At 40.1% G+C, this 24,473-nt stretch overlaps 1 protein-coding gene across 4 annotated transcripts in view; it reads right to left on the bottom strand.

Moving 5' to 3' along the window:
* tmtc2a (transmembrane O-mannosyltransferase targeting cadherins 2a) overlaps positions 1 to 24,473 on the bottom strand; it is an 87,045-nt gene that overhangs the window by 29,998 nt on the left and 32,574 nt on the right. For all 4 annotated transcript variants that reach the window (XM_055006375.1, XM_055006374.1, XM_055006373.1 and 1 more), the window contains one exon: positions 11,651 to 12,275. In XM_055006375.1, coding sequence (XP_054862350.1) covers positions 11,651 to 12,275 — 625 coding nt within the window. The remainder of the gene's footprint in view (positions 1 to 11,650; positions 12,276 to 24,473) is intronic.

Here is a 24,473-nt window from a genome sequence, read left to right as displayed (position 1 = left end):
TCCTCCTGGCCTGTTTCCATACAGGTGCCAGACTTAAAACTGCAGTGAAAAATGAAGTCACAAAAGATGTGACATGAAAAAGAAATGGCTGAGAAACTGCTGAGGTTCAATCATCATCATCATCATCATCATCATCATCATCATCATCATCATCTACAGCTCTCACTGATTTTTATGGGTTTGTTCTGGAACTTGACTTGGCATGGTCCACATGTTCATGTACATGTATTTTTTTTAAAACAGGATTTTTCCTCCAATGTTCGCACAAAAAATCTCTGCTGGCATGAAAAATACAAACTCATGACTGAAGGGCTGTCAAGAGCAAGCCAAAACAAAAGGTGACGATATGACCCTAAAGCCATAGTGGCCAACAAGAAAGGAAAGAATTAGATGCATGGACTGATTCTGACATCTCTGTTCATTAAAATAATAAAAGAGCAACTGTACATTTATGTGTAAACATCTACAAAGTCCTGATAGCAAGGTTAGTACTGGCACTAATTTGGCCATGCTTGCCAAGGCACAAAATTACCTCAAAGGAGTTCCAAAAGTTCCGTTTTTAGTGACCTAAACAACGTTTGTGAGTGGACGATAGACCAAAATGCAGTGAAAAAGCTACATTTAAATTTATACCTATCTACACTACTGTTCAAAAGTTTGGAGTCACCCAGACAATTTCATGTTTTCTATGAAAACTCACACTTTTATTCATGTGCTAACATAATTGCACAAGTGTTTTCTAATCATCAATTAGCCTTTCAACACTGTTAGCTAACACAATGTAGCATTAGAATACAGGAGTGATGGTTGCCCGTATAGCTCAACGGGTGGCCCACGTACAGGGGCTGGTCCCCGAGGCAGCGGCCTGGGTTCGATTCCCGCTCGCGGCCCTTTGCTGCATGTCTTCCCCCTACTCTTCTTCCCCATTTCCTGTCTGTCTCTCACTGCACCTATCAAATAAAGCCGAAAAGGCCAAAAAAAAATAACTTAAAAGAATAGAGGAGTGATGGTTGCTGGAAATGTTCCTATGTAGATATTCCATTAAAAATCATCCATTTCCAGCTACAATTGTCATTTACCACATTAAGAATGTCTAGGCTGTATTTCTGATTAATTTAATGTTATCTTCATTGAAAAAATGTTCTTCTTTCAAAAATAAGGACATTTCTAATTGACCCCAAACTTTTGAACTGTAGTCTATATTTTATTACATTCATTTTTGGACAGGACCTAAACTTTTGGACAAAACTTTGACTCCTGGCAAGAGAAGCCCAGCTGTAACTAATCACAGTAATGATGGTTCTGCCACATTTCAGCGTGTCGGTGAGCATAGCAGCAACACCAGGAGCCTCCTAATTAATGCTAGCTATGAGTTACACCTGTGTTTGGAAAGCCAAACTACTATTCTGCTTCTTAAAAGTTAAAAGAAAACAGCGACAAAGTGACAAATTCCACTGCTGCTGAGTGTTTTCTTCTCCAATTTAAGACCTATGTTTTAAAGGTGGTAGCTTATCGGTTTACACAAGTCTCACATTACCAGACTGGATTTGTTGGCTTCCAGCAGAGCAAGTAAAGGAAGACTCCAGTAGCCATTCCAACAGTGGGTAATGCTAAAGGTCAATGGTTTAAGCACCCATGTATCCGCCTGACTTAAGTTACATCATCCACATCTCCCTGCAGGTGTCTGCACAGACCTTCACAGAGAGCACAAAATTAGAGGCAGCCAGATGTGCCAGAAAAGCAAATGAGACATTTGTTTCATACTAAGGATGTATGTTTGTACTCTATTGCACATCCTCTGTCCTATTTATTTCCAATGATTGCACATTTGCTTTCCTCTTTAGAACTTTTTCTTGTTATTCGGAGGTCGCTATCAGTCACAATCAGCTTTCCATTGTGCACGTGTGGCGTCTGTCTCTGTACACATACATCCGGCTGTGTAAAATAGTCTGCCATTTTCAATTTCATCATTTTCAATCCACAGATGAAGAACCATGAACTGACCTTCATGTTGGAAACATCACATATGATACAAAAAACAGGAAGTGTCTCCAGAAAGTACATTAAGCTAAAATAATGAAGGGCTGTGCTTTGTGGTTACTTTTGATATGACTCATAGGTATTTGAAATGTTTCATGAAAAATGCAACCTCATTTGGAGAGCTAAAAGTCTTGAGCTGCTTTCCCTGATACACGCAGTTTTGACTGAAAATAGCGTATATCAGGAATGTCTACAACTAATAATCCCCCTGTCCACTCATTCACAGCTGATATAATGTATATAGTGAGCCACAAACTCAGATTTCAGACACTAATCATCGACATTTTGCACCATAATCATCAGCTGTTAAGTTGTGCACTGGTCATCTTTACCAGTACTCATTTGTGATATACTGCTGCTTCAGAAAACTTAACCAAATCTAAATTTAACATGATGACATTTCATTATGATCACTTTATTCTACATTTATCATTTTTAAATTTGCCAAAAATAAACCTGCATGTTTAACAATTCTGGGGGGAAAAAAAATGACAAAAAACAGGAATTTTTCAGCTGAACTGGGATGAACTGCAGGCTGTGTTTACACAGAGCAGAGAGGAGACAAGTATGGAAACAAATTATAAACGTAAGTAGCAAAATATTTATAGTTGTAGTAGAGTCACTATTTTTCCAAACTACTGGCAACACCTGGGCGCACTTGGGAAAAATGTTACTAATGCTGATTCCCGTTTTCTCTTTCTCTTTTTTAAATATACAGTCACATAGATTTTTTTTATGATTAATGGCATTGTGGATTATATAGGAGAAAGTACTGTATGGTAACTCTCTCAATCTCTGTGAAAGTCAGCTGGCACTGACATGTGATGGTGCCTTTCAGTGTCCCTGAAAACAGCTGATAATGCTCAGACACCATCTGTGATAACCGTGGTAGAGACAACAGGAGGGTTCAAAACAACACATGGATCCTTGAGGCTCTTGAAAGTTCACAGGGAAAGTAGTCCTCTGATTAGCAGTTGTAGCTAATGGAAAAAGGTTCTACATCCATGGCAGCTTTCAGGCTAATCAATGCAGTTTTTAACAGTCTTCATGCAAAATATTATCTTCTATTGTCCACAAATTGTTGTAACTTCTGTAAATATATGTCGTCCATACTATAGCCATGGTTTTCTAGTTATAAATGAGAAAAGGAAGACTGTGCCACAGAAAAGGCAACAAATCAAATCACCGGTGTGTTTTTAAAGTTTCAAGAAGGATTTAGATTTTTAGATTTCCGCCTTTTTCAGTCTTAACGCCGTCTAGCTTAAATTCCTGGGAACTATTTCTAACTATGACTGATTGGCCTTCATCAAGTCTGTGTGTGTGCATGGAGGACGGCTGGCATAATCCCCAGCCAGCTGTCAGACGCAGCATCCCGCTCGCTCCAAGCCTTTGAACCACATATCTCCTCCACTTTGGATCCTCATTTGGAAATTCAGGCATCAATTTCTTGTGGTTTTTTCCCTCTAATACTTTCTTATTCCCTTTAAGTTTATTATCCACTTTCTCTCTCGAATTAACTCTTCTCTCATTTTCTCTTTTTTTCCGCACATAAACATACGGTGTTCAGCTCCCCGAGCCTTCGTCTTTAAACTGTGCCGTTCATTATTAGCTCTGGTTTTATTAATCCCAGAAGTGTGTGGTCTGCCTGTTGACACTGTGGCGTGCAGAGTGTTTAAAACATGTCTGAAGAAACAGCGGGCTACGGCTGACTTCATACATGCACTGTTTAAAGCTGCCGTTGGGCTGACGCAAGACAGCGGGGGAACAATCTTCCGGACTTTTCTTGTTAAAGTCATATCCATTTTAAACTGCTCATAACTCTTTCCACTGCGCTGGGCGGATCATTCAGAGCATTTTTTTGAACTCTTGTTTGAGAAGTTTAAATTCAATTCTTATCTTGTTAGTCCATCATACAGATTAAAGTAAATAACGTGCCAACCATAAAGTTTAATATCTCAGTGACATGTGCATGGAGCGGCCTTCAAAGTTTTGGACGCAGCGCTCATATTTGACGCATTGCCAGTGACATGCTAAGCTGTGATGAAAGGTACAATGAGGCATGCATCCAATGCTTTTTCCAGCCCCCCTAATGTGTTCTGGATTGTGCTGACATGGCGCAACTCATCCAAGTCATCGGACGGCAGCCCGGCTGGCACTGAAAGCAGCGACTTTGATAGAGTGACCCAATTACCCCACAGTTCACCCCATGAACGCCGTGCTGCTGCTGACACGGAGACCTATAATGAGACGGGTCGCAGGTCGAACCATCAGAATAGTGGCGCCGTTTGTGTTAACTTGATGTTTAAAGAGCTTCCCGATGGAGTAACGCAGTCATTAGAATCAGACGGAGGCTTAGTATAGCACAGTTACTTGATGCTCCTTAAAGAGACGCCGTACATCTGATTTGGATTATTTAGTTACGTGAAGTGGATTATAATCAATTTAAATGCAGAGTCCAAGAAAAAAAATATATAAAGAGCCTCTTGCAAGAACCCCTTACATAAAGAGAATCATATTTGATTGGCTGTTGCCAGTGATTTAGGGATCTATTTACATGTATCTCTTCAAATGTCATGTATCTGAATAAAATCCAGAAGAAATTTTTCATTTACTCTCTGCCACTGCAAAAAAAAAAGACCTCTGTAAAAATTTGGCTGCAAGGGAGCCATAAGAAGACATTTTAAAAAATGGTACTATTCGAAAGAAACAAAAACAATGCCAAATATCTGTAAAAGAGCAAATTATTTTGCAAATTTTAAAACCATAATTAAAGTTTAATCCTATGGCCAGACGTAAAAAAAACAAAAAAAAAACAAAAACATTTGTACTATTTGTTAAAAAAGAAAACATTTTTTATGTGGACATTGTGTACAGTTCTGGCATGTTTTTTTATTGCTTTTTTACACTGAATTTTTAGATTAAAATATTTTTTCTGTGATTTCATTAGATTTTATTTGTAATAAAATGTTTGTCATTATTATTATTATCTTTTCAAAAGAGAAAATATGTAAAATAGCAGTACAATGTAAAAAAAAAAATGACGGTTAACATTTTTTTATACCATTTAAAAAATAAATAATTTACCACTCCTTAATTCTCAATATATCTATGTTGTTGTTTATTTCAAATAATAATAATAACATTTTTTCTGATATAAACACAGTAAAAAAAGGGAAATTTTACAAACATAGTAACAGAACTATTTACCATTTGTAAAAATACTAATTTTTAATGTGAACATTGTTGCAGTATTTGCCTGTGTTTTTAAATAGTTAACATTTAAATTCATGCTTTTTCCCATGATTTTAATAGCTATTACCGATAATTTAACAAAACATTAAACATTTTAAACAGTGTACAAACTGCTATCTGTCTTGGTTTTGCCAGTGTTTCATGCAAATCAGTGTTTGCTCTACTCCAACCCAGACAATGGCACCTGAAGCTGTTTGGTTACAGAGAAAAATGCCAGAAGTATCTTTTCTGCACTTCATTTACAACAATTAATGCCCAGCAGGAACCTTCAGTGAGTTGAGAAATATCTCTAAGAACATGGATACGAGAGCCATTTTTACATTTTCGCAGTAAAGCTCAAAAATTTACTGAAATATTACCAAAACTGCAGCAAGTGCAATATCCAAATCTCAGGAGGTGCAATTTTTGACAAAGCTAAAATGTGTCACAGCATGCCATTATGAATAAAGCACTGTGTTGCGACAGAGATGCCCCGACCTACAAATCATATTCCCCAGACTTAAGGGAACAGGCTCTCCCGTGCAACCTCACCCATACAGATTATTCAATCAGGGATCGGATAAATGCTAACAGTCCACCCTCTGTATGATCATATGTGTTGAAACTGCTGGCAGTTCTTTCATGACAGGTAATATTGGTGTAATTTCAGCTGCTATGTTACTCAGCTGACACACGCTGTGAGTGTTATTTCCACAGACCACGTACTGTTGTAATTACATGGCAGGATGAAAATCACATATGTATCTAAGGGATGGCTGCATTCACGCCTTTTCAATATTTGGCTGCAATACAAGCAAGTGTAGTACTACTTGTCTTGAAGCAGTTTAAACGTGGCATTTCTGGGACTGGACAGCTGTCGGAAGTACCCAAGACACATGAAGTTTAAAAAGGACTTCTTGTGTTCAGTTATTTTCTTCTCGACTAACAAAATTACCAAGTGGTGCAGTATTATTTGTATTAGTGTACTGATTGTTCTCTTTACAGTACAGAAGTACCTAGGTGCTTTAATATGAAAGTTTGATGACTTTATATATGTTAACAGTAAACAAAAATTAAACATTATAATAAAAGATGTTTGCATATTTGACTGCCACACCTGCTTTTCTTCTTCCTGTCATAGGACTGCAAATGGTCTTGATAGCTGTGGTAACTTTTCTACAGTTTTTTCAGGCCCAAGAAACAAGAATTGATCAACAATTGAAGGTCCTCGTCTTCTATGTTGATTTTAGACAGCAGGACCTACATATGGCTTTGGGGAACATTTTTGTAAACAAGCAAAACACCCATCTATCCATCCATCCATCCATCCATCCATCCATCCATCCATCCATCCATGGATAGGACCTGTAGGTGTTCCCAGGCCACATGAGACATCCAATTCAGTGTTATTTATATAGCAGAAATTCACAACATCTGTTACCTCATAGCACTTCATATAGTAAGGTAAAAGTGTTACAAATATTAAACAGAGAACCCAACAATCTGAAGTTCCCTTTGGATTCTCAAGCACTTCACCCCAGTAGGAAGTAACCAAAAATCGTTCTCTTTACCACCTGAACCAGTTGGGGTGAGAGTGGGAATGAGGAGGGTGGGGAAGTGGTTTGGGTGGGGATAGCAGGATAGCAGATGGAGAACTGACAAACACTACATAGATATGTCATCTCTCCAGTGAGCTCTGGGTCTACCCTGGGGTCTCCATCCATGTGGATGTGCCTGGAAAACGTCTAAGGGAAGGCACCTAGCAATCTTCCTAATGAGACACATGATTTCAACGGATAAGAGTTTACTCCAAACGTCCCACCTCCTCAACCTATCTGTAAAGTGGAGCCCAGTTACTCTACAAAGGAAACCCGTTTTGGCTGCCTGTATCTGTGATCTCAATCTTTAGGCCATGACCCAGCCCTCATGACCATAGGTGAGGGCTGGAATGTAGACTAAAAGTTAAATCAAGACTTTGCCCTCCAGCTCAGTCCAATACAATGCCTGCATTACTGCTGATGCTGCATCAATCTGTCCATCTCATGTGCTATTTATCAATACCTCCAGACCAAGTTCCAGAGAACTCCTTCCCTCGAGGCAGCAACTCACTCCCAACCCAGAGGGAGCAAAACATACAGCCTTACAAAGACATTTCGTAAAGAGGTGGTGCTCAGGTTGAAGCTTGTACAGTGAAGAATTTTTACTGGATGTGAATTGGTACCCTCAGAAGAATACAAAACTGCTTCTGGCTTTGCAACATCCCCAGGAATGCATGTTAAACAAAGAGCATGCAGCAGAACTCGCAACACAGGCCATCATTTCACAGCCGACTGCTTTCTGCTACAGGATAATTGGCACAACATTCATCAAGCCGTCAGATGGTTACACTGAACTTAATCTGTGTGTCTGCAGCACTCATTGAGACAAATGAGGAGGAGGAGTCCATAACATTTACACTGCAAACTGCTAAGGACACCATCAAATCCCTCTATTGTCCGTGGGCCTTGGCTAAAACGCTACCTGTCATCTTTCATTGGGCTCCAGGTGCACATATTGAAGTTGCAGTGAGAAATTCAAAAAGGTGTGGACTGTAGCGGATTAGGGCGAGTGAGAAAAGTCCTGCCATCTAATCCAGTCTTATTTTTCACAGACTGGATTTATCTGAAAGGTATAATCACTGACATCTGTGTTTTTCAATCAAGTAAATTCTTAAAATCTCAGATCAACATTTCAGCAAACCCCATTCAGTGAAATCTACGTTGCATGCCAAAGTTTTCACAGTTTCGGCTTTCCTTATACCAACAAGACCAAACTATTTTCCTGGGCCCTATGTAAAGCCAGGAGCCTCATTCATCAACATGTTTGTTTTCGCCAATGACAAAGCAAGAGTGGAAAGAACAAAGACATTATGTTCCTGTAAACCTGGGATATAGGACTCATTTTGTTTTCTCAGTAGCCTGCAATGCAATCACCACACCTTCCTTTGTCTTCATCTATCACTTTCTAACTCTCTCTGTCCTACCTTGTCCCATCTGATATCTCATCTCGATCTGATTAGGGAGTTAATAGGATGAGAAATGGAGTGCTGGTCGAAACACATCTGCCCCCTCTGCTGCACCGGAGCCAATTTGCATTTCCTTATTGTTTGTGGCTGCTGTGAGGCAGCAGTCAGGTGGTGAGATGTCGAGGATTTCTCATTCTTCAACTTCATTTGGGAGGAAAAAATGTCGATTGAACAGAAAATATGTGCTGCATTGTTCCCTTCCACGTATCTTTGCAGTCTCTCCACCTGACATCCAAATCAGCATCAACTGATTGGTAGAATGTGATACAGAAGAAGCCAATTCCTTCATTCCCAGAGTGTTGTTAGGGCACCGTTGGTGATAAAGACCAAAAAAAAAGATAAAGGAAAGGAAGTCAGAGCAAAGTTTCCTTCTCCCTTGCTCGTTCTTTTCCCCGATACCCCTCTCCCTTTTGTTTTCCCATGTGTCCCGAGACGTCTGGCTCATAATCGAGGAAATGATTGCCCCCACGGCTGGGCCCGGCTCGTAACGAGCTCCCTGCCAAGATAACCGTGACTGGGGCAGCAGACAAGGGCATTGCCAGAGTGATAAACGAGCCAGATGTGTTGGTGGTGGCGGGAGGTGCTGTGAGGGGAGGGAAGGTTGGCACCAGGACCTGAGCGGCTGGCACAGGGATGCTGGCCAGGACTATTGTGTCTGGGCAGAGAGGTGGAGGCTGCTGATGGTATCCCAGCTCCACTGTGTGATAAATACACAAGAAAATGTGACTTTTCGTAATGGCCTTTCACAAGCTCCGAGGGTGATGAAATCTGTCAGACCGTAATGCAACAGACTGGAACGAGTAGCGCTCAATGTCTCTCAAGCTGTGTTTTCATCACTGTGGGCTGTGTCTCTACTTTTTGTTTACACAGGAGCAGACAGAAAAGTGGAACACCTGATAATACAGTACAATCCCAATAAACACTACTTTTAAAGTTTGGAATTTTGTCTGTAAATGCAGTATTTTCTTGTCCCTGTTTTCTTGAGACTGTCAGAAATGCAGCCAACTCAACAAATTAATGCACTATTTGAAGTTACCTTATGGATAAAATATGGAGTCTTCAGTTTGTATAGAGTAAAATAACCTTACCAGATTCAGGTGCCATACCCATATACAAATTCCAACGGTATGTATTCAACTAGGGTTACATAATACAGCAAAATGAGTGTATCTGCATAGAAAATAAAAACATATTTTTAAAAAAAGGAATTATTTGGTAACCCTGAATTATTCATTGATTTTAGAGACCAAATATTTTTTATTGCACTTCAATATTTAAATAAATTAAGTGCTGCTTTCACCACCATGTTGTGTTACATTTGTGCTAATGCACAAATCTGTATCAAAATGAGACTTAAATTATGGTTCTTTTCTCCTGAATTTAGAGCATCTCCTAGATGACAGATAAAAAATACATAAAATTGTACTCAAAGTGCTGCACTTGCTGAATCTATTTAATGACAGACACTACAAATTACCAGTGTTCTCTAAACACCTCACATGTAGGCTACAGAAGAAGCTGACTAGATGCATTTGCACAGAGAAGATTCTAGTCTCCACTTAGTTATTGCAGCACGGCAACTCTGAAAAGTGTGTGACCAAAAATTACCTTGGAAAGATTTACATTAGGCGATTTAATGTCAGATTTCTAAAAAGAATAGCTCAGTTTGTTCAAAAACCCAGTTATTGGAGTCAACATTATCAGACAGACTTCTCTAGTAGATCGTGGAAAATGAGGAGTTCACATCGTAATGTCAATGCTGAAACAACAGATCCTACATGGATAATATATATATTGACACAAACATATCTGTGACAGGCAAATATATTAATATACTGACTATGATCTAAAGAAGATGTCTTTTTAAGGCAGTGCTGAATCTTTTTATATAGGGCAAAAGTTAAATGGTTAAGTCAGTTTATAATGTATAGGAGCATATTTTTCTTTCTCTTTCTTGTCTGGTTTACATTCACAGTCATACTTGTCTCCATCATCTGCAAATGAGTGACACCTTTTTACCTGCTGTGTAGCTGCTCTAACACACGTTCCTACATGATTGAGTACGATTTGAAAGACAGCTGTTGTTTTGTATCTGCTAAGGTCTAGCGGTTTGGAAAGCCCACACATTTCAGTCCCTCCTGCCAAGCACAGAGGAGAAAAAAAAACATACTGTAACTCCATCTCTGATCTCTCTGGGCCACTCACTGCAAGCCCTTTAATAACAGTTGTGGATTATCTTTCTGCCAGAAGCAACTACTGGAGAAGCTGCCCCACAGGTATGGTAAAGCCTCATGTGCTTTCAGGTGTTTTAATTTGGATGCTGGCAGCGTAAAATTTATCATGTCATGGGAGTTTGTACACGACACAAAGTACTACAGGACATTTGTGAAACACTGTACAAGGTGACATGGCAAACAGAGGTATTTATAGATGTTTCCACAAGTAGAAAGCACTATAAAAAGATCCTCACGCATACACGTTGTTCGGAGCCATAGTGTCCTTGCTCAGTAAACCCAAGGAGACTTTTTATTACGCTAGTTATGCATTTTACGAGGGCCATCATGTTGGCTGAGGAGCAGTTTCTCTAATCAAATGTGGAGTGTCTGCGTAAGGAGCCTTTCTCAGTCAAACACTGATTCCCATAATCAGATGAGTCACTGCGTCAAGGTTGTTCTCCTCAAATAACTTTTAGTTTTAGAGGTGAAAATGGAATCCTGCAGAGCTACCCTGCATAGGAAGCACATGTGTATGTTTGAACTGTTTGCTTGACACGTGAACCAAATAACACACCTGAGAGGAATGAGTTATTGTTCTTCTGCACATGCCTTTTGCCACCTTTAAAATGAGAAAACAACTCACCCCCAAAATAGCTTTTCCTGCCCAACCTCCGTTTCCCTGAATGCACATGTAATGAGGCTGAGATCCCAATTTAGATTTCCTTGCATGAATGTGTATCTATTTACTGCAGCAAATTGAAGTTGGTGGCAGCATTGCGAGGAAGTGGAAAATTTCCCCTTCCACATACATTTTCTTCCTGTTTAGCGGAATCAAATGAGAAGAGGTTTATTGTTCATGCACCCACTGCGGAGTCTGCACAAGCAAACAGCTTTCCTAATTACGCCACTAATGCAAGACAAACACACAATTCACACACAAACAAAGGCGGGTTAAGTACACACACAAACTTAATCCGCCGTACAGGAACCATTAACAGCTGGCTGAGGTTTGCCTCTGAGGGAAGGAAGAGGAAAGTGGTTACAGAGATGCCAAGACAAGAGCAGCACACACGAGCCTTAGAGGCTTGCATTCATTTACCTTTCCTAACAGGAGCAGCAGCGCCTGGCGAAAGCGGAGTCTCTGGAACACAAAGAGGTCGTACGCGGCCGACACAGCCAGCACCGTCACGCCCTGCTCCTTCCACAGCATGCTGGCCGCCGCGCACCACAAGCTGCCCAGCATCCAACCCCAGCACCTGGTGGCCGAGCCGCCATCCCCACCGCCACATCTCCTGACCTGGAAGGCCCCATACGAGTCCCTGCGGAGCCCGCAGTGCCTCACATAACAGAGAAGAGAGAGTAAGAAAAACAAAGCGGCTCCAACATCCGCCCTCCCCACCACACCGGCAACCGCTTCAGTGTGCACCGGATGGGAGGCAAACAGGAGGCCCGCCAAAAGGCTCCACAGTCCCCCGCCGAGCATCGGCCGGCTGAAGGCGGTAACCAGGGCGGTGACGAGGCCGTGCAGCAGCACATTGAGCAGGTGGTAGCCCCAGGGCCGCAGGGCGTGGAGGGTGTAGTTGAGGCGGAAGGAGAGGGTGCAGAGTGGACGGAAGGACTTGTGGCTGCCGCTGTGGGTGAGCAGGGTGCCCCAGAAGTCGTCATACAGGATGTTGGTCCACGGAGTCTCAGGGAGGAGGTCCTGGTTGGTCTTGATGGCTCGGCTGGAAGAACAAAAGAAACATTCTAAATCACAAAGTTCATTAGAGCAAATGTTTCCCCATTAGTTTTCATATGTTACAGTCTTGTTTAACTGATCTGTTTTGGGGTTTGTGCTTTACATCACAATGAGCAACACTTTCCACACACAAGTAGTCATGTCGTCGATATAAAAAAAATAGATTCTAGCAGCTCTAAGCTCAATATTTTCAGATTACAAAACACAAATAGTAGGAGGTACTTCATCATCTACTGGACAACCGAAACCATCAATAATCATAGACGAAGGTTTCTAATTAGTTGAAAGAGCCTGAGGACATTGGAAACATAATATAAAAATGTATATGCGCAGTAAGAAATTCAGTTATTTAACTCAGATTTTTTGTCAATAAATGAGAAATCTTGATAATGTCTCTTCTGAGTAATTTTTGAGTTTCCACCACAATTTTAATGTCTGCATACAAGTAGGGACCAACCGATGTGGGTTTTCCAAGACCAATACTGTTGCTGATTATTGGCACTCAAGAAATGATCGATATTTGGGATATTTGGGATATTTGGAATTGTTAGACATTAAATGTAATGTTTTCACAGCATGTGATAGCAGAGAACCTGTCATTCATAACTAGGCTTCTTCATTTACAAGTGAGGCTGTGTCTGAATATGAAAAATAGAAACAGGAGTGGATAAATCTCCTCTGTTTATGTGGGATCGACTGAGATTAATCAGTTTTTCTTTTTTCTTCTCTATATTCTTAATAGCTCTGTCACATTTGTTGCCCACCAAGGTCCATATCTTAAAGCATTATTAGTTATTGTTTTCCGGATTCTGTTTCAGGTTAAACTGTGGCTGCCTTCTAACTTTGCTGATAGCCGTTAGCAAAGCATTAGACACTGTGAGAGCTGCTATTTTCCTGGTTTGTGGCAACAGCTTGTGGTTCTTGTTCAGTTCAGTTCGCAGCTTGAGAGACATTTCTGAGACCATAGAGTAACCACAGATAGAAAACAAATGGCTACATCAGACCTGAAGGAGCGCATTTAATTCATCAATAATCGGTCAATAATTTACAGATGCCAATAATTGGGAAAATGTCAAAATAATGGCCACGATAATCGGTCTATCCCTACTTTCTGCATATAAGAAAACATGTTATTCATGTAGAAAATTAGATGCTAGCACATTTAAGCCTGATAGTTTTGGATAAAGTATTTTATTGTCTGCATATTAGTGATTTATTTGCAAAATGTTTTTGTCGGACGGTTCGAAAAAGCATCCACCTGCATCATGTCTATATTCAGCACTGCCTTATGTCCAATAATACATTTTCCGTCTTGCTGATGATCCACTCTTCAGTGAAATTTAACGCAACGAGGATGCCAAATGTCAGAAACAGGCCACAGAGTCTTTGATTAAACACTCAGACGTGTGCACTGTTGCTTCCCCTCCACACACACAGCATGTACATATGTCCCAGATCCCCACACACACACACACGGACAGGTGGTTTCACACCCACCGAGGCTGCTGTCGACTCTCATAATTAGCGGCTCATTACCGGGGGACACGAGTTCCGTTCGTGTACACTCACAGACTGCAACAAATGAGGCTCACCGCGGGGATTAAGAGTGATGAATGGGATGGGATGGTCACTGGAACGTCTCAGAGAAATGGGAGAATTCCCCACAAAACACTGCTGTTGTTTCTTTTAGAAAGTGGTTTTTGATCAAAGATGAAGTCGGCTCGTATCGCACGAGGGCTGTCAATAATAAAAACGTCAGCAAGTTTCATTTCCCTGGTTCTAGACAGCGTGCTGGAAGTGGCAGAAAACTGGAAACAAAGCAAAAGGGAGGCGGTCAAAGGAGGGAAACGCTGTCTGAAGGGTTTCCCACACATTGTTAATATCTGCATGTTCAACTTTGAGTTGGATAGAATTTGAACAAACTGAGTTGCTGCTGCTTGATATGAGTCACCTTGCTACTTCATAATTTATTTTTTCCATATTAAGAGATTATTAAGAGCTGCTGAATGAAACCCAGACTGCAGCTTCAGAGCTTCATAAAAACTCCTCTCAGCTGTAGGCAATGAAACCTGACAAGCAGACGCAAGCTTGATCAAATTGTCTTGAAGGTCCATGTCACTCTAATCATTTCAAATTCTTATTAATAAAGGAAAGTTAATGTGGCGTTCAAAAATTTTATGTTCAAAATTAGGATTCAACTCATTTTTCCAATCTGCCATGAACTGTTGGCAGACAGGTGTCACTATTAAACACAACCTGATATTGTGGGATAAAAGAAGTGGAAGTACTGCATGTGCTTGAACCTGTTTTTTGTGAAAAGCAGCATGTCTTTGTGCTCAATTCAGATTCATAGCTCAGAGAGGTGAAGCAGGTTTGACATAGGGAGGCTTTTTCTGGTTGAGCTGGCACAACACCTAAAAATACACATATAATAATGGCTATCATCACACGGGTTATCAGGTTTCTTTGTTAACCTATTTTACCACAACAGGTTCCCACAAAACGGCACATTGGATGCATCATTTGACTCTTCTTCTGCACCAAATGGACCACTTGCAAGCTGCCTCCTTTCAGTCAAGAGGAGAAGGTTGTTATAATGGAGAGATATGAAGAATATAATGTGCTTTATGGTAAAACGCCTGCTTTTCCCTGCAGTCTACAGCAATATCCAGTTGCTTTCCTGCATCAGAGAGACCCTGCAGACTGGGGAAATGACACCTATGGCAGACAGATCAACTCACAGTGCGATTAATGAAGCCTGTTGTGCTACAAGTACAAACTTATTTCAGCAAACTGAATTACAAGCTAAATAAAGAAGGCTTAATAAACTTTAATAGGCTGCACAGTCAGAGAGAAAGAAGATAATTTGATGCAATGTCAAGCATCACTATGGGCTTTGCACACTCCTGATAACACAACCTAATGAGCTCCTACAAGGTGCAAACAAAGGGAAATCTCACTATGGATCACATTACAGTGCAAGAAAACTGCAGCATGCTGTAGGAACTGACCATGAGAGGAAACGTGTATAATTTATAGCATGCAGAGAATCAAAAGAAAGCCAAACCAACTGATCCTACCAGCTCGTCCTATCCTCTGAGGACAACACAACTCACGCTGCGTTTTTAATTACACATTTTATTTGCATACTGCAACATGAAACCTGTTTCCAGGATTTGATCACACCCAGTGGCAGCATCCTCTCACTTTCTCTCTCTTTCTTCTTCGGGGTTTGATTATCATGAGCAACGTTTCTGTGTTTGTGCAGCAGAGAGGGAAAGGGACAGCAAGAAGGGGGCCAGTTGGGGACTTCCTTTGTCTGGAGACTGTAACTAAGAGCTGGGAGGATAAAGAGAAAGGAGAGAGAGGGAGATGGAGCCGCAAGTTGGTGAGAGCAGACAAGATGAAAGACGGCAAAGGAAGAAAAATCAAATGATAGAAAATTGCAGGTGTGAAAGCCACGGCTGCTCCAAGAATTAATTCCAGTGTTTTTTCCTGCAGGCCTAAAGCCCTTGTCATCGTGTGAGTCGTAAATTCCTCCATTTCCCAGGATTGTTCCGCAAGTGTGTGTTTCTCAGGCTCTGGGTTACAGTAGGCCAGAGTGGGCATTACATCACTCAGTTTACAAACCCACTTCCTGTTCTTACTGTAGTTATAAATTATATTTTACAGTCCCAAAACAGTGCAGACTCTGGGCACAAGAACAATAAACAGATTGAAACGCACAAATTATCAAGACTGAAAGTTTTATTCATTCTTGATGTATATACAGTCCAACAGCGCCATGATTTATTCCCAAAATTCACCTAAAAGTCTCATTACTGAAGCAATCCGTCAAAATCTGCAACCGTGGTCACGTTTTGCTCCCCCAAGGCATCCAGTCAGCTCGCTATCAAACCCAAACATGACTTATTCCGCCCTCACTCAGCTCCCTCGCGTCCCTTTTGCATGTCCCAGGTCTCAATACTCAGCGGTGATAAATAATTTAAATATTCAAATCAGCGCCATCCACTCATCTCCCTCGCTGCTCCTGCCCAGTAACCGGGAGGATGAAAAGAATGCATTATCCATGAGGGGGTTCGAGGAACCGTGTCTGGAGGAATAAATGGTTACATGCAATGTGTCAGTGTTTGTGGAGTTTTTTTGTTTTTTGTTTTTTTTCTGGGGAGTGTGTGCACATGTGTGAGACTGGGAGCTGGTGCTGATGGCTTCATTGAGGCCTGTCGCTGCAGCAGTGCAGATAGAGTGGCCTCCCGTCGCGATCGCTCTTACAGAAGGGGGTCTTTTGTATTCAGCCACCGTATGTGGGGCAGGCAGGCAGCAGGGCACTCCATTCAAGATCCGCAAAGTACAGGACGGGGTTTCAGTTCGGTCTCTTTTAGTGGGGGTGGAGGCAAAATCGGAGGGATTTCCATTCCATCGTCTCTCAAAAGCGACATTAGAGGGCGGGGATTTTTATTTTTTTTTTCCTGGAGGTCCATTTGTGATGGGGTGAGGTCTTCTTTCACCTGTCCGCTGCTTTCAGTTGAAAGAAAATTGGCTGTCTTTCAGCGTTTGGGTATGTGTCTTTTCAATATGCAAATGCAGCTGTCCACCGCCTCCCGAGCGGTGATCTCACCACCAGTGATTTGCTTTTTTTTAATATGCCTACAGACGCACACTGGGCCTTTTTTTCTATAGGGGCAGCAGGCATTTTATTCCTACGCTGAATGTGAAAAACATAATAGACACACAGACATGCTTTTCCAGTAATTATTTAGTACTGGAAATCTCTCTGCACAATTTCTTTAATCCCAAGGTAGCATATTCAAATTGGCTATTTCTGCAAAAATATATTCATTTTACAATGATATAAAATAGAGATTTTCGAGATAAATCCAAACACAAGCACAGCATACTGGCTGACATTGCCACAGTTTGCAAAGTGCTTATTGCACAACAAGTACAAAAACAGTCCTCACACCCAGATCTGCAAGGAAACAGTTTTAGTTCCTTTTTTTCACTTCCAATGTTCCTGATACACAGAAGTTTCAGTGTTACATTCTTCAGCTTCCGTCTTTTCAACCTGACACTAATAAGCAGTGTTGTCCAGCTCATCAGCAGCAGACTTTCTCTACTTTCTTCCAAATATTAAAGGCTCAGGGAACTTTTCTACTTCATCGGATTCTTTTGAGGGATGGGATGCAACATAAATACACGAGTTTCTATCAAAGTCGTCTTAATTCTTCCATATAAATGGTTTCTGTATTTGTGTTTCTGCCGTGTGCACTGTCTTTGTCTACTTTCTTCACTGGTTTGATCTCAGTTGGAAAAAGGTGATGTTTATTCCCCTACACCAACAAGACTTGAGCAAAGTTTGAATCAGATTACACGAAAAGGCCTATTGTCTACTCAGATCTGATCAAACCCACAAACGTAATAAAGGAAAGTAGCTGAATTTGAACAACTCGTCATTTGTAAAACTCTGTCCTTGATTGTTACTGACAATCAAGGAAATAAATTAACTCTGAATAAATCTGAGATGATGGATCTGAAACAACACAAACTGACTCAGATACATTTCATAATATAAAATACTAAAAGCAGGTGGCAGCTGAGTTAAAAACTGTGTGATGCTACAGAGCTTTGGTCAAATATTTAAAGTAGGAAATGTGGAGCGTTAAGATGACTGAGGAGCTGATGTATCCCAGAGTTTATTACTGGGAGTTGACAGTGTTGTAGCATTTAAATAAAGGCCCTAATGAGTGATATTAACAAGCAGAATGAAATTGGAAAATGGAACAAGAGTATAACAAAGTACAATAAATACAATTAAAAGTGTTGCTCAAGGGTCAACTCATCGTAGAATTATCTTTAAACATTAATACCGGCTCTTTTTTGCTGTAGTTTTCAGTGGATTTTACAAGTCAGACGAGCCAAATGTCTGCAGGAATTTCAAAATAAAAGACAGTTATTAAGTGGTTTAGTGAAATGTGACGCATGCATTCAGTTAAAAACAGTTTTCTACGACAAACAATAGGGAAAAAAACACATAGTTTTGCTTTAGTTCGTGGTCCGTGTTTTATAGGCACATATGACTGGCATATATGAATATTTGTTCTATGTAAATACCTATTTGAAGGCACAAAAGTAGACAGACACTGACAAAAAATTAATTGTATGTCAAAGTAAAGCTCTGATTCAGCAGATCTATTTCCAGTAGGAAAATATATTAACTACGTTGGCCGTATGGGTTCTGAAATAACTATTGCTGTCCAATATAAACAGCAAAAATCACGTTTAATCTGGGATATCAACTCACATTACCTGCAACACATGATACAGAAATCACAAGTTTCTGCACCTTTTTAAAAATATTCCTATTTAGTGTGTTTCAGAATGTTTCTAAACACACTGCAACAAGGTTTTGAGCAAATTATGATGTTTTTCTGATAAATTTAAGTCTGTGTTTACATGGACTCAGAATACTTTCAGTATATGAGTGTGTTACATGTGCATCGTGAGATCTTGACTCTGTCTCAGCTAAAAGCTTGAATCACCAAACTGCATCCTGTAAAAAGAAAAGAGTTGTTTCCTTAATTGCTTCCTTGTACAGTTCGGCTAACAGATTTCAGATGACAAGTTTGGGCACAAACATGCACTGAACTACACCACAATACTGTCTCCCCCACTGTGGTCTGACAGAATGAACCTACAATTAGTTTTAATGTTTTCGTGACTTCTATTAAAAGAACAACAATATTAACTGCAATGCAGAACATTACATGTGAGTCTATTTTAACCCTCTGAACACCAAACAGGTTCGTTTTTAGTCACTGCGGGCTCATTTTTAAACACTATTTAAAGTCCTGCATCTCTATGGGAACAGCACAACCATGGCTAGAAGTAGAGGGAACTAAGAGAGGTTGTGTGTACTGAAATTTCAGATATTTTTTATTTTTCAAACATTGAAAAAAAATGCAACCCAGATGTTCTGTATTGAAGTGCTCTCAGGTGTGACCAAGACTGGGAAAAAATAGACTCTACATTCTTCTGGTATTTTAATACTTTTAGGTTTTTAATCTGTGTTCATGCTTATCCCTATCTGCTCTATGGAAACATAGCTTGCAGTTCAGCCTAATTCAGCTGGAAAGTCCCTGAATTTTTGCCATGTGGGTGTTTGTCACAGTAAAGTCACTGATGGCTTCTCAGATACATTAAGAAGTGCAAAATTTTTTGTTTCTCACGAAATCAGGTTAGAGTAAAGTTTCTTTTTGGTGATTTTTTAAATGTGACATGTAAAGTTCTTTACTATCACAATTTTAGGCTTGGATTTGATCGCGTTTTCCAGCACATTATGCATAAGTACTTCAAAGACTGTCTGAAAGTTGTTTTTACAGTTTCTGGCTCTGATAAATGCTGCCATTACTGTGAGTTTTTTAAAGATAACATGCATTTCAAACCCGCTGGCAGGTTTTGGAGTTCAGAGGGTTAAATATCTGGGCTCTGGTCCAGCTTGTCTGTCTGTAGCATGTCATCGGTCGGCCTGCTTCACCAGAATAAACATCTTCAGCATAAACTGCCATCACTTAACATAATCAGGACAGACTGAATTACAGTCCTGTGTAACATAGAGCATCCTCCTCCTCCCTGATGGCAGTAATGAGATGGATTAGCCGATCATCATAAAACAGCACTGTTAATGGATGCTGGCCTGCACGTTATTTAATGGATATCATCACATCATTTTCCTTTCACTTCTCATCCATTTGTATTCACCTACTATCCCCATCTCCTTTCATTCTTTTATCTGTTTCCAGAAGTTATCACTTTTTCTCTACTAAGTCCTCCATCCATGTCATGCCTTTCTTTGTGCTCCTTTCTCCTTTTTATCTTCACTGTCTGCCTCAAGAAGCTCATCTGATCCACTAGTCTGCTTCACCACCAAGCCTTTTATAATGCCCCTTGTCTGGCCGAGATCTATTAAATTTCCATCTCCTTACTGAGCAATCCGAGTTCTAATTAACCACGCAGATCGAGAGCTGCTGCAGACAGGCCTATTCACACAACGCTAATCTTGGGCTGGCGCACCACTGAAGTAAACACACCACTGATGTTGCCGGCTTTGCGCAGGATGATTAAAACTCCACGAGAAGAAAAAAAAATAACTCTCCATAGTGAAGGGACACAACAAATCTATATTACGGCAGCACAGCATAAAGTGTGTGCAGGTGGAGAGTGTAATTACAGAGCTGCCACCTTTATGAGAAAGTGAGATCTGCATGAATTATGGTGTTTTTCTGTGCCAGTTTCATTATGAACTTAAGAGAAATCAACAAAAGTCTTAAAGGACTTTTCAAACAGAGTTAACACAGAGGATATCCTGATGGATTCATCATCTGCACCTTTTGTTGCATGTTACCCTCCTTTCTCTTTCCATGTTTCCTGCTTCGTGATATTGTTATTTTCAATAAATATGCTTTTTACAAAAAAAAAAAAAAAAAAGGAGCTAACGCTCGTACACACATCTTGCAGGTTAACTGCATGTCACATTGCTTGAAACAGATTTTTGGTCACAGTCTGTGTCCCTTCAATCAATTTGATGGTGCACTAACTTGTAACAGTCACTCTTCTCCCCAACACCTGCTTTAGCACAATGTGGATTGAGCAGGTTCGATTTCGTGCAAGAAGTGCATAAAGTTTTATGGCATGATGTCAAACACCACCAACAATGGCACCCAGGCTGTGTGATACAGTGCCAAAGAGACCAACAGGGTGTTAGCACAGGAAGCTAAGAAGAGAAAAAACAAGAGAGTGACCAAGCACAAGGCTGGATAAAAGTAAATCTCAGACTGGATTTTAGTTGTTGACGATAGCTTTGAGGAAAACAAGGCTGTAAGACAGACGCCATGCTGGCCTTCATACTGTTGATGTAGTGAGTAATGTTAGCCGGCTTGCTACACAACCGTTCAAAAGTTTGGGGTCACTTAAAAATGTTCTTATTTTTGAAAGAAAAGCATTTTTTCAATGAAGATAACATTAAATGAATGATAAATCCAGTCTAGGCATTGTTAATGTGGTAAATGACTATTCTAGTTGGAAACGGATGATTTTTAATGGAATATCTCCATAGGGGTACAGAGGAACATTTCCAGCAACCATCACTCCTGTGTTCTAATGCTACATTGTGTTAGCTAATGGTGTTGAAAGGCTAATTGATGATTAGAAAATCCTTGTGCAATTATGTTAGCACATGAATAAAAGTGTGAGTTTTCATGGAAAACATGAAATTGTTTGGGTGACCCCAAACTTCTGAATGGTAGTGTATGTCTCGTGTTTTTGCACTTGGTTGATGTCATCTTGGCAACACAGGGAATGGTTTTTGAATCTGGTCAGCCAAATTTTACAGAGCTTCAACCTCTAGACGTCTCATGATGACATTAGCAAACATAACACACTCACACATTGGCACTAAAAAGTGCTCTTGTCTGGCTATGATTTTGCATCGATTACATGAGCAATTAACAGATGTTTCGGAACCTTTCCCCACTCAGACTTGTAATTACCACTTGTGGGTGCAGAGGACATTATTAATCTTGCTTTAAATCCAAAAATCCATCTGCTTTTTCATTTGGTTGTATTTAACCTTCTGAACCCAATAAAAAGAGCCCAAATCACATTATTTATCAGAGCCCAAAACCGTAAAAACAGAAAGAATTGCCTGATTTTCAACTTTTCAACAGTCCTTGAACTACTCATCTGTGGCATGCCCTTCTGCCAGAAAACTTAACCAAATCAAAGCTGTGATATTTCATCAAAATCACTCTAATTTAGTTGTCTCATTTTAAAAATTCACTGGAACCAGATTCTGTAAAATACAAAACATTGTGACCAAACTGAACTGGGCTGAACTGCAGGCAGTGTTTACACAGAACAGAAAGGGGAAAAAATCTAAATAAAATAGTGGAAAGTATGTAGAGTCACCATTTTCCTGTGTAGGGAACTGATGTGAGCCCTTTGAAAATGTCGTACCTATTTATTCCAGTTTTATTCAATACTTGTGAAATAAATAATCACAGAAATTCAACTTTCCTTTTGTCGTTTTTATGATTTATGACATTAAGACTGTGCCAAACTGCACAGAGGACATTTTTTGAGTTTTCTCTACTTCTAGCCATGGTTGTGTTGTTTCCATAGAGGCGCAGGACTTTATTTTGCAGTGAGAAAAGGGCTCACAGTATGTTAAAATGTGACAGGAGCAAAATAAGAAGCAGAGACTGTTTGGGGTTCAGAGGTTTGAAAGCACAGCAGCTGTTGTATTCTTCATTACCTCAGTTGTTTGGTTGGTGCTGTAGGCGGCGGCCATAGCAACAGTCAAATTATGATCGTTTGTTTCTAAGTTGCTGATACTGTCAGAACTTTGACGCAGGCAATCTTAAGTCACTATAACAGAAAACCAGTAGACGGTAACATGTACTTCAGGGCATTGAACAACCTGTCTATCAAAAGTCATGTTTTTCTTGCAACTGTCAATTTCTGCCTCAGAAAAGCCAAACCAGCACAAGTGAAGGCCTTTATAAAGCATCTACAATGAGTAAGACATCTGACTTTAGGTTTTATTTTCAGTTCTACCGTGTTTGTCTTGTGATTCAGGTTATCAAAACGATGCGTTAGAAGGCAACTGCTTCCATTTATTGATTCCCTCTTCATTAAGATTCAGTCCTACATGCAGTGGGATGTGGGTCAGTGTATCAAACAGAGGGCGAATATGTGTGGGTGGGTGTCAGGGTCCAGATCACCTCTGTGTTAATCCAAAGCTAACAGGATTAGAAAGTGATCATGGAGCAAACAGGGTTTCTGAGACCTGCACGGATGTCGGAGGTCAGCCAGTAATCTGATTAATGGTTGTGTGTTATGTGCACTCAAGCCTCCATACTCATGTCATTCTACATGTGCAATATACTGTATGTAATCCATGTAATATAGTGTCCTAATCCCATGTGCTGTTGCAGTTGGCAGGTGAACAACATGCACGGCTTTGTTCCCTGCTAACTTCACAACTGGTCAGGGATAAAAATCCAATAAATTTCACCTCAGTGATCGCGGGGAGTGTGTGCACCACATGAGCACATGGAGAATGTGATCTGGTTTGGTCTTTTATTGAACCTCTGATCCCCAAAACCAGCTGTTAGGTTTGAAAGGCGTGTTATGCTGTAAAAGTATTGCCAGAATCACACCATTTGTTCAAACCAAAAATGGAAAATACAGAACGCATTGTAAGATTCCTAAACTACTTAACTGCTGACATGCTGTTCTGTTGGAAAACTTAGCTTAAAATTGTGATGTTTGGTCAAAGTCACTGTATTCTACATGTCTCATTTAAAAATCTAATAACTACATTCTGTAAAAAACTAAAAACTCTTCACTCTTTGATGAATTGTGAAGACTTCATTGACTCATCTGCCACTAAGAGCCACGTGACAAAAAAAAAACCCCACACGTTTCGGTTGAATCTAGCTGAAGTTCGGCATAGGTTCGTCTGTTAATCCGTCCTTCCATCTGTGCGCAACATTATTCAAAAATGGAATAACGGATTTGGATGAAAATTTAAGGGAAGGTCAGAAATGACACAAAGACCACGTCATTAGATTTTGGCAGTGATGCAGCTTATAGTCTGGATCCACGGATTTGTTAAAGATTTCTGTATCATTGCAAGATAGCGTCACGGCTTTACTGTAACTATGACAACAAGTGATCTATGTGTGTACAGTCAATGTTGTTTTGTTGTTTTTCAGTATTAATAACACTTGTGGGCACTTGGATAAATCTTTTACATGATGATTCTCCTTTTTTCTTTTTTGTAAAAAAAAAGTCTAAAAAATTTAACTTTTTAATTTTTTTGCCCATTTTTTTTTTTTTTTAATGATTTCTGGCATTAATACTGTGTTACACTGCATGAAAGACATTTTGGAGTTTTCTCAGTGTCTAACTATGATTGTACAGTTTCCATAGAGGTGCAGGACTTTATATTGTACTGAAAAATGAGATCACAGTGAGTAAAAATGTGCATAAAAATGTCCAGAAAGTGCCGCTTGGGGTTCATAGGGTTAATTCTATGGGTGTAAGTGATTCATTCACTGGCTGATTATTAGCTGCTATAATGCAGCCAGTATGCAGCAGCATGATGACAGGTAATGAGGAGATG

Source organism: Amphiprion ocellaris, chromosome 21 (genome assembly GCF_022539595.1).
Source record: "Amphiprion ocellaris isolate individual 3 ecotype Okinawa chromosome 21, ASM2253959v1, whole genome shotgun sequence".
NCBI lineage: Eukaryota > Metazoa > Chordata > Actinopteri > Pomacentridae > Amphiprion > Amphiprion ocellaris.
This window is presented reverse-complemented; position numbering and strand designations above follow the sequence as displayed.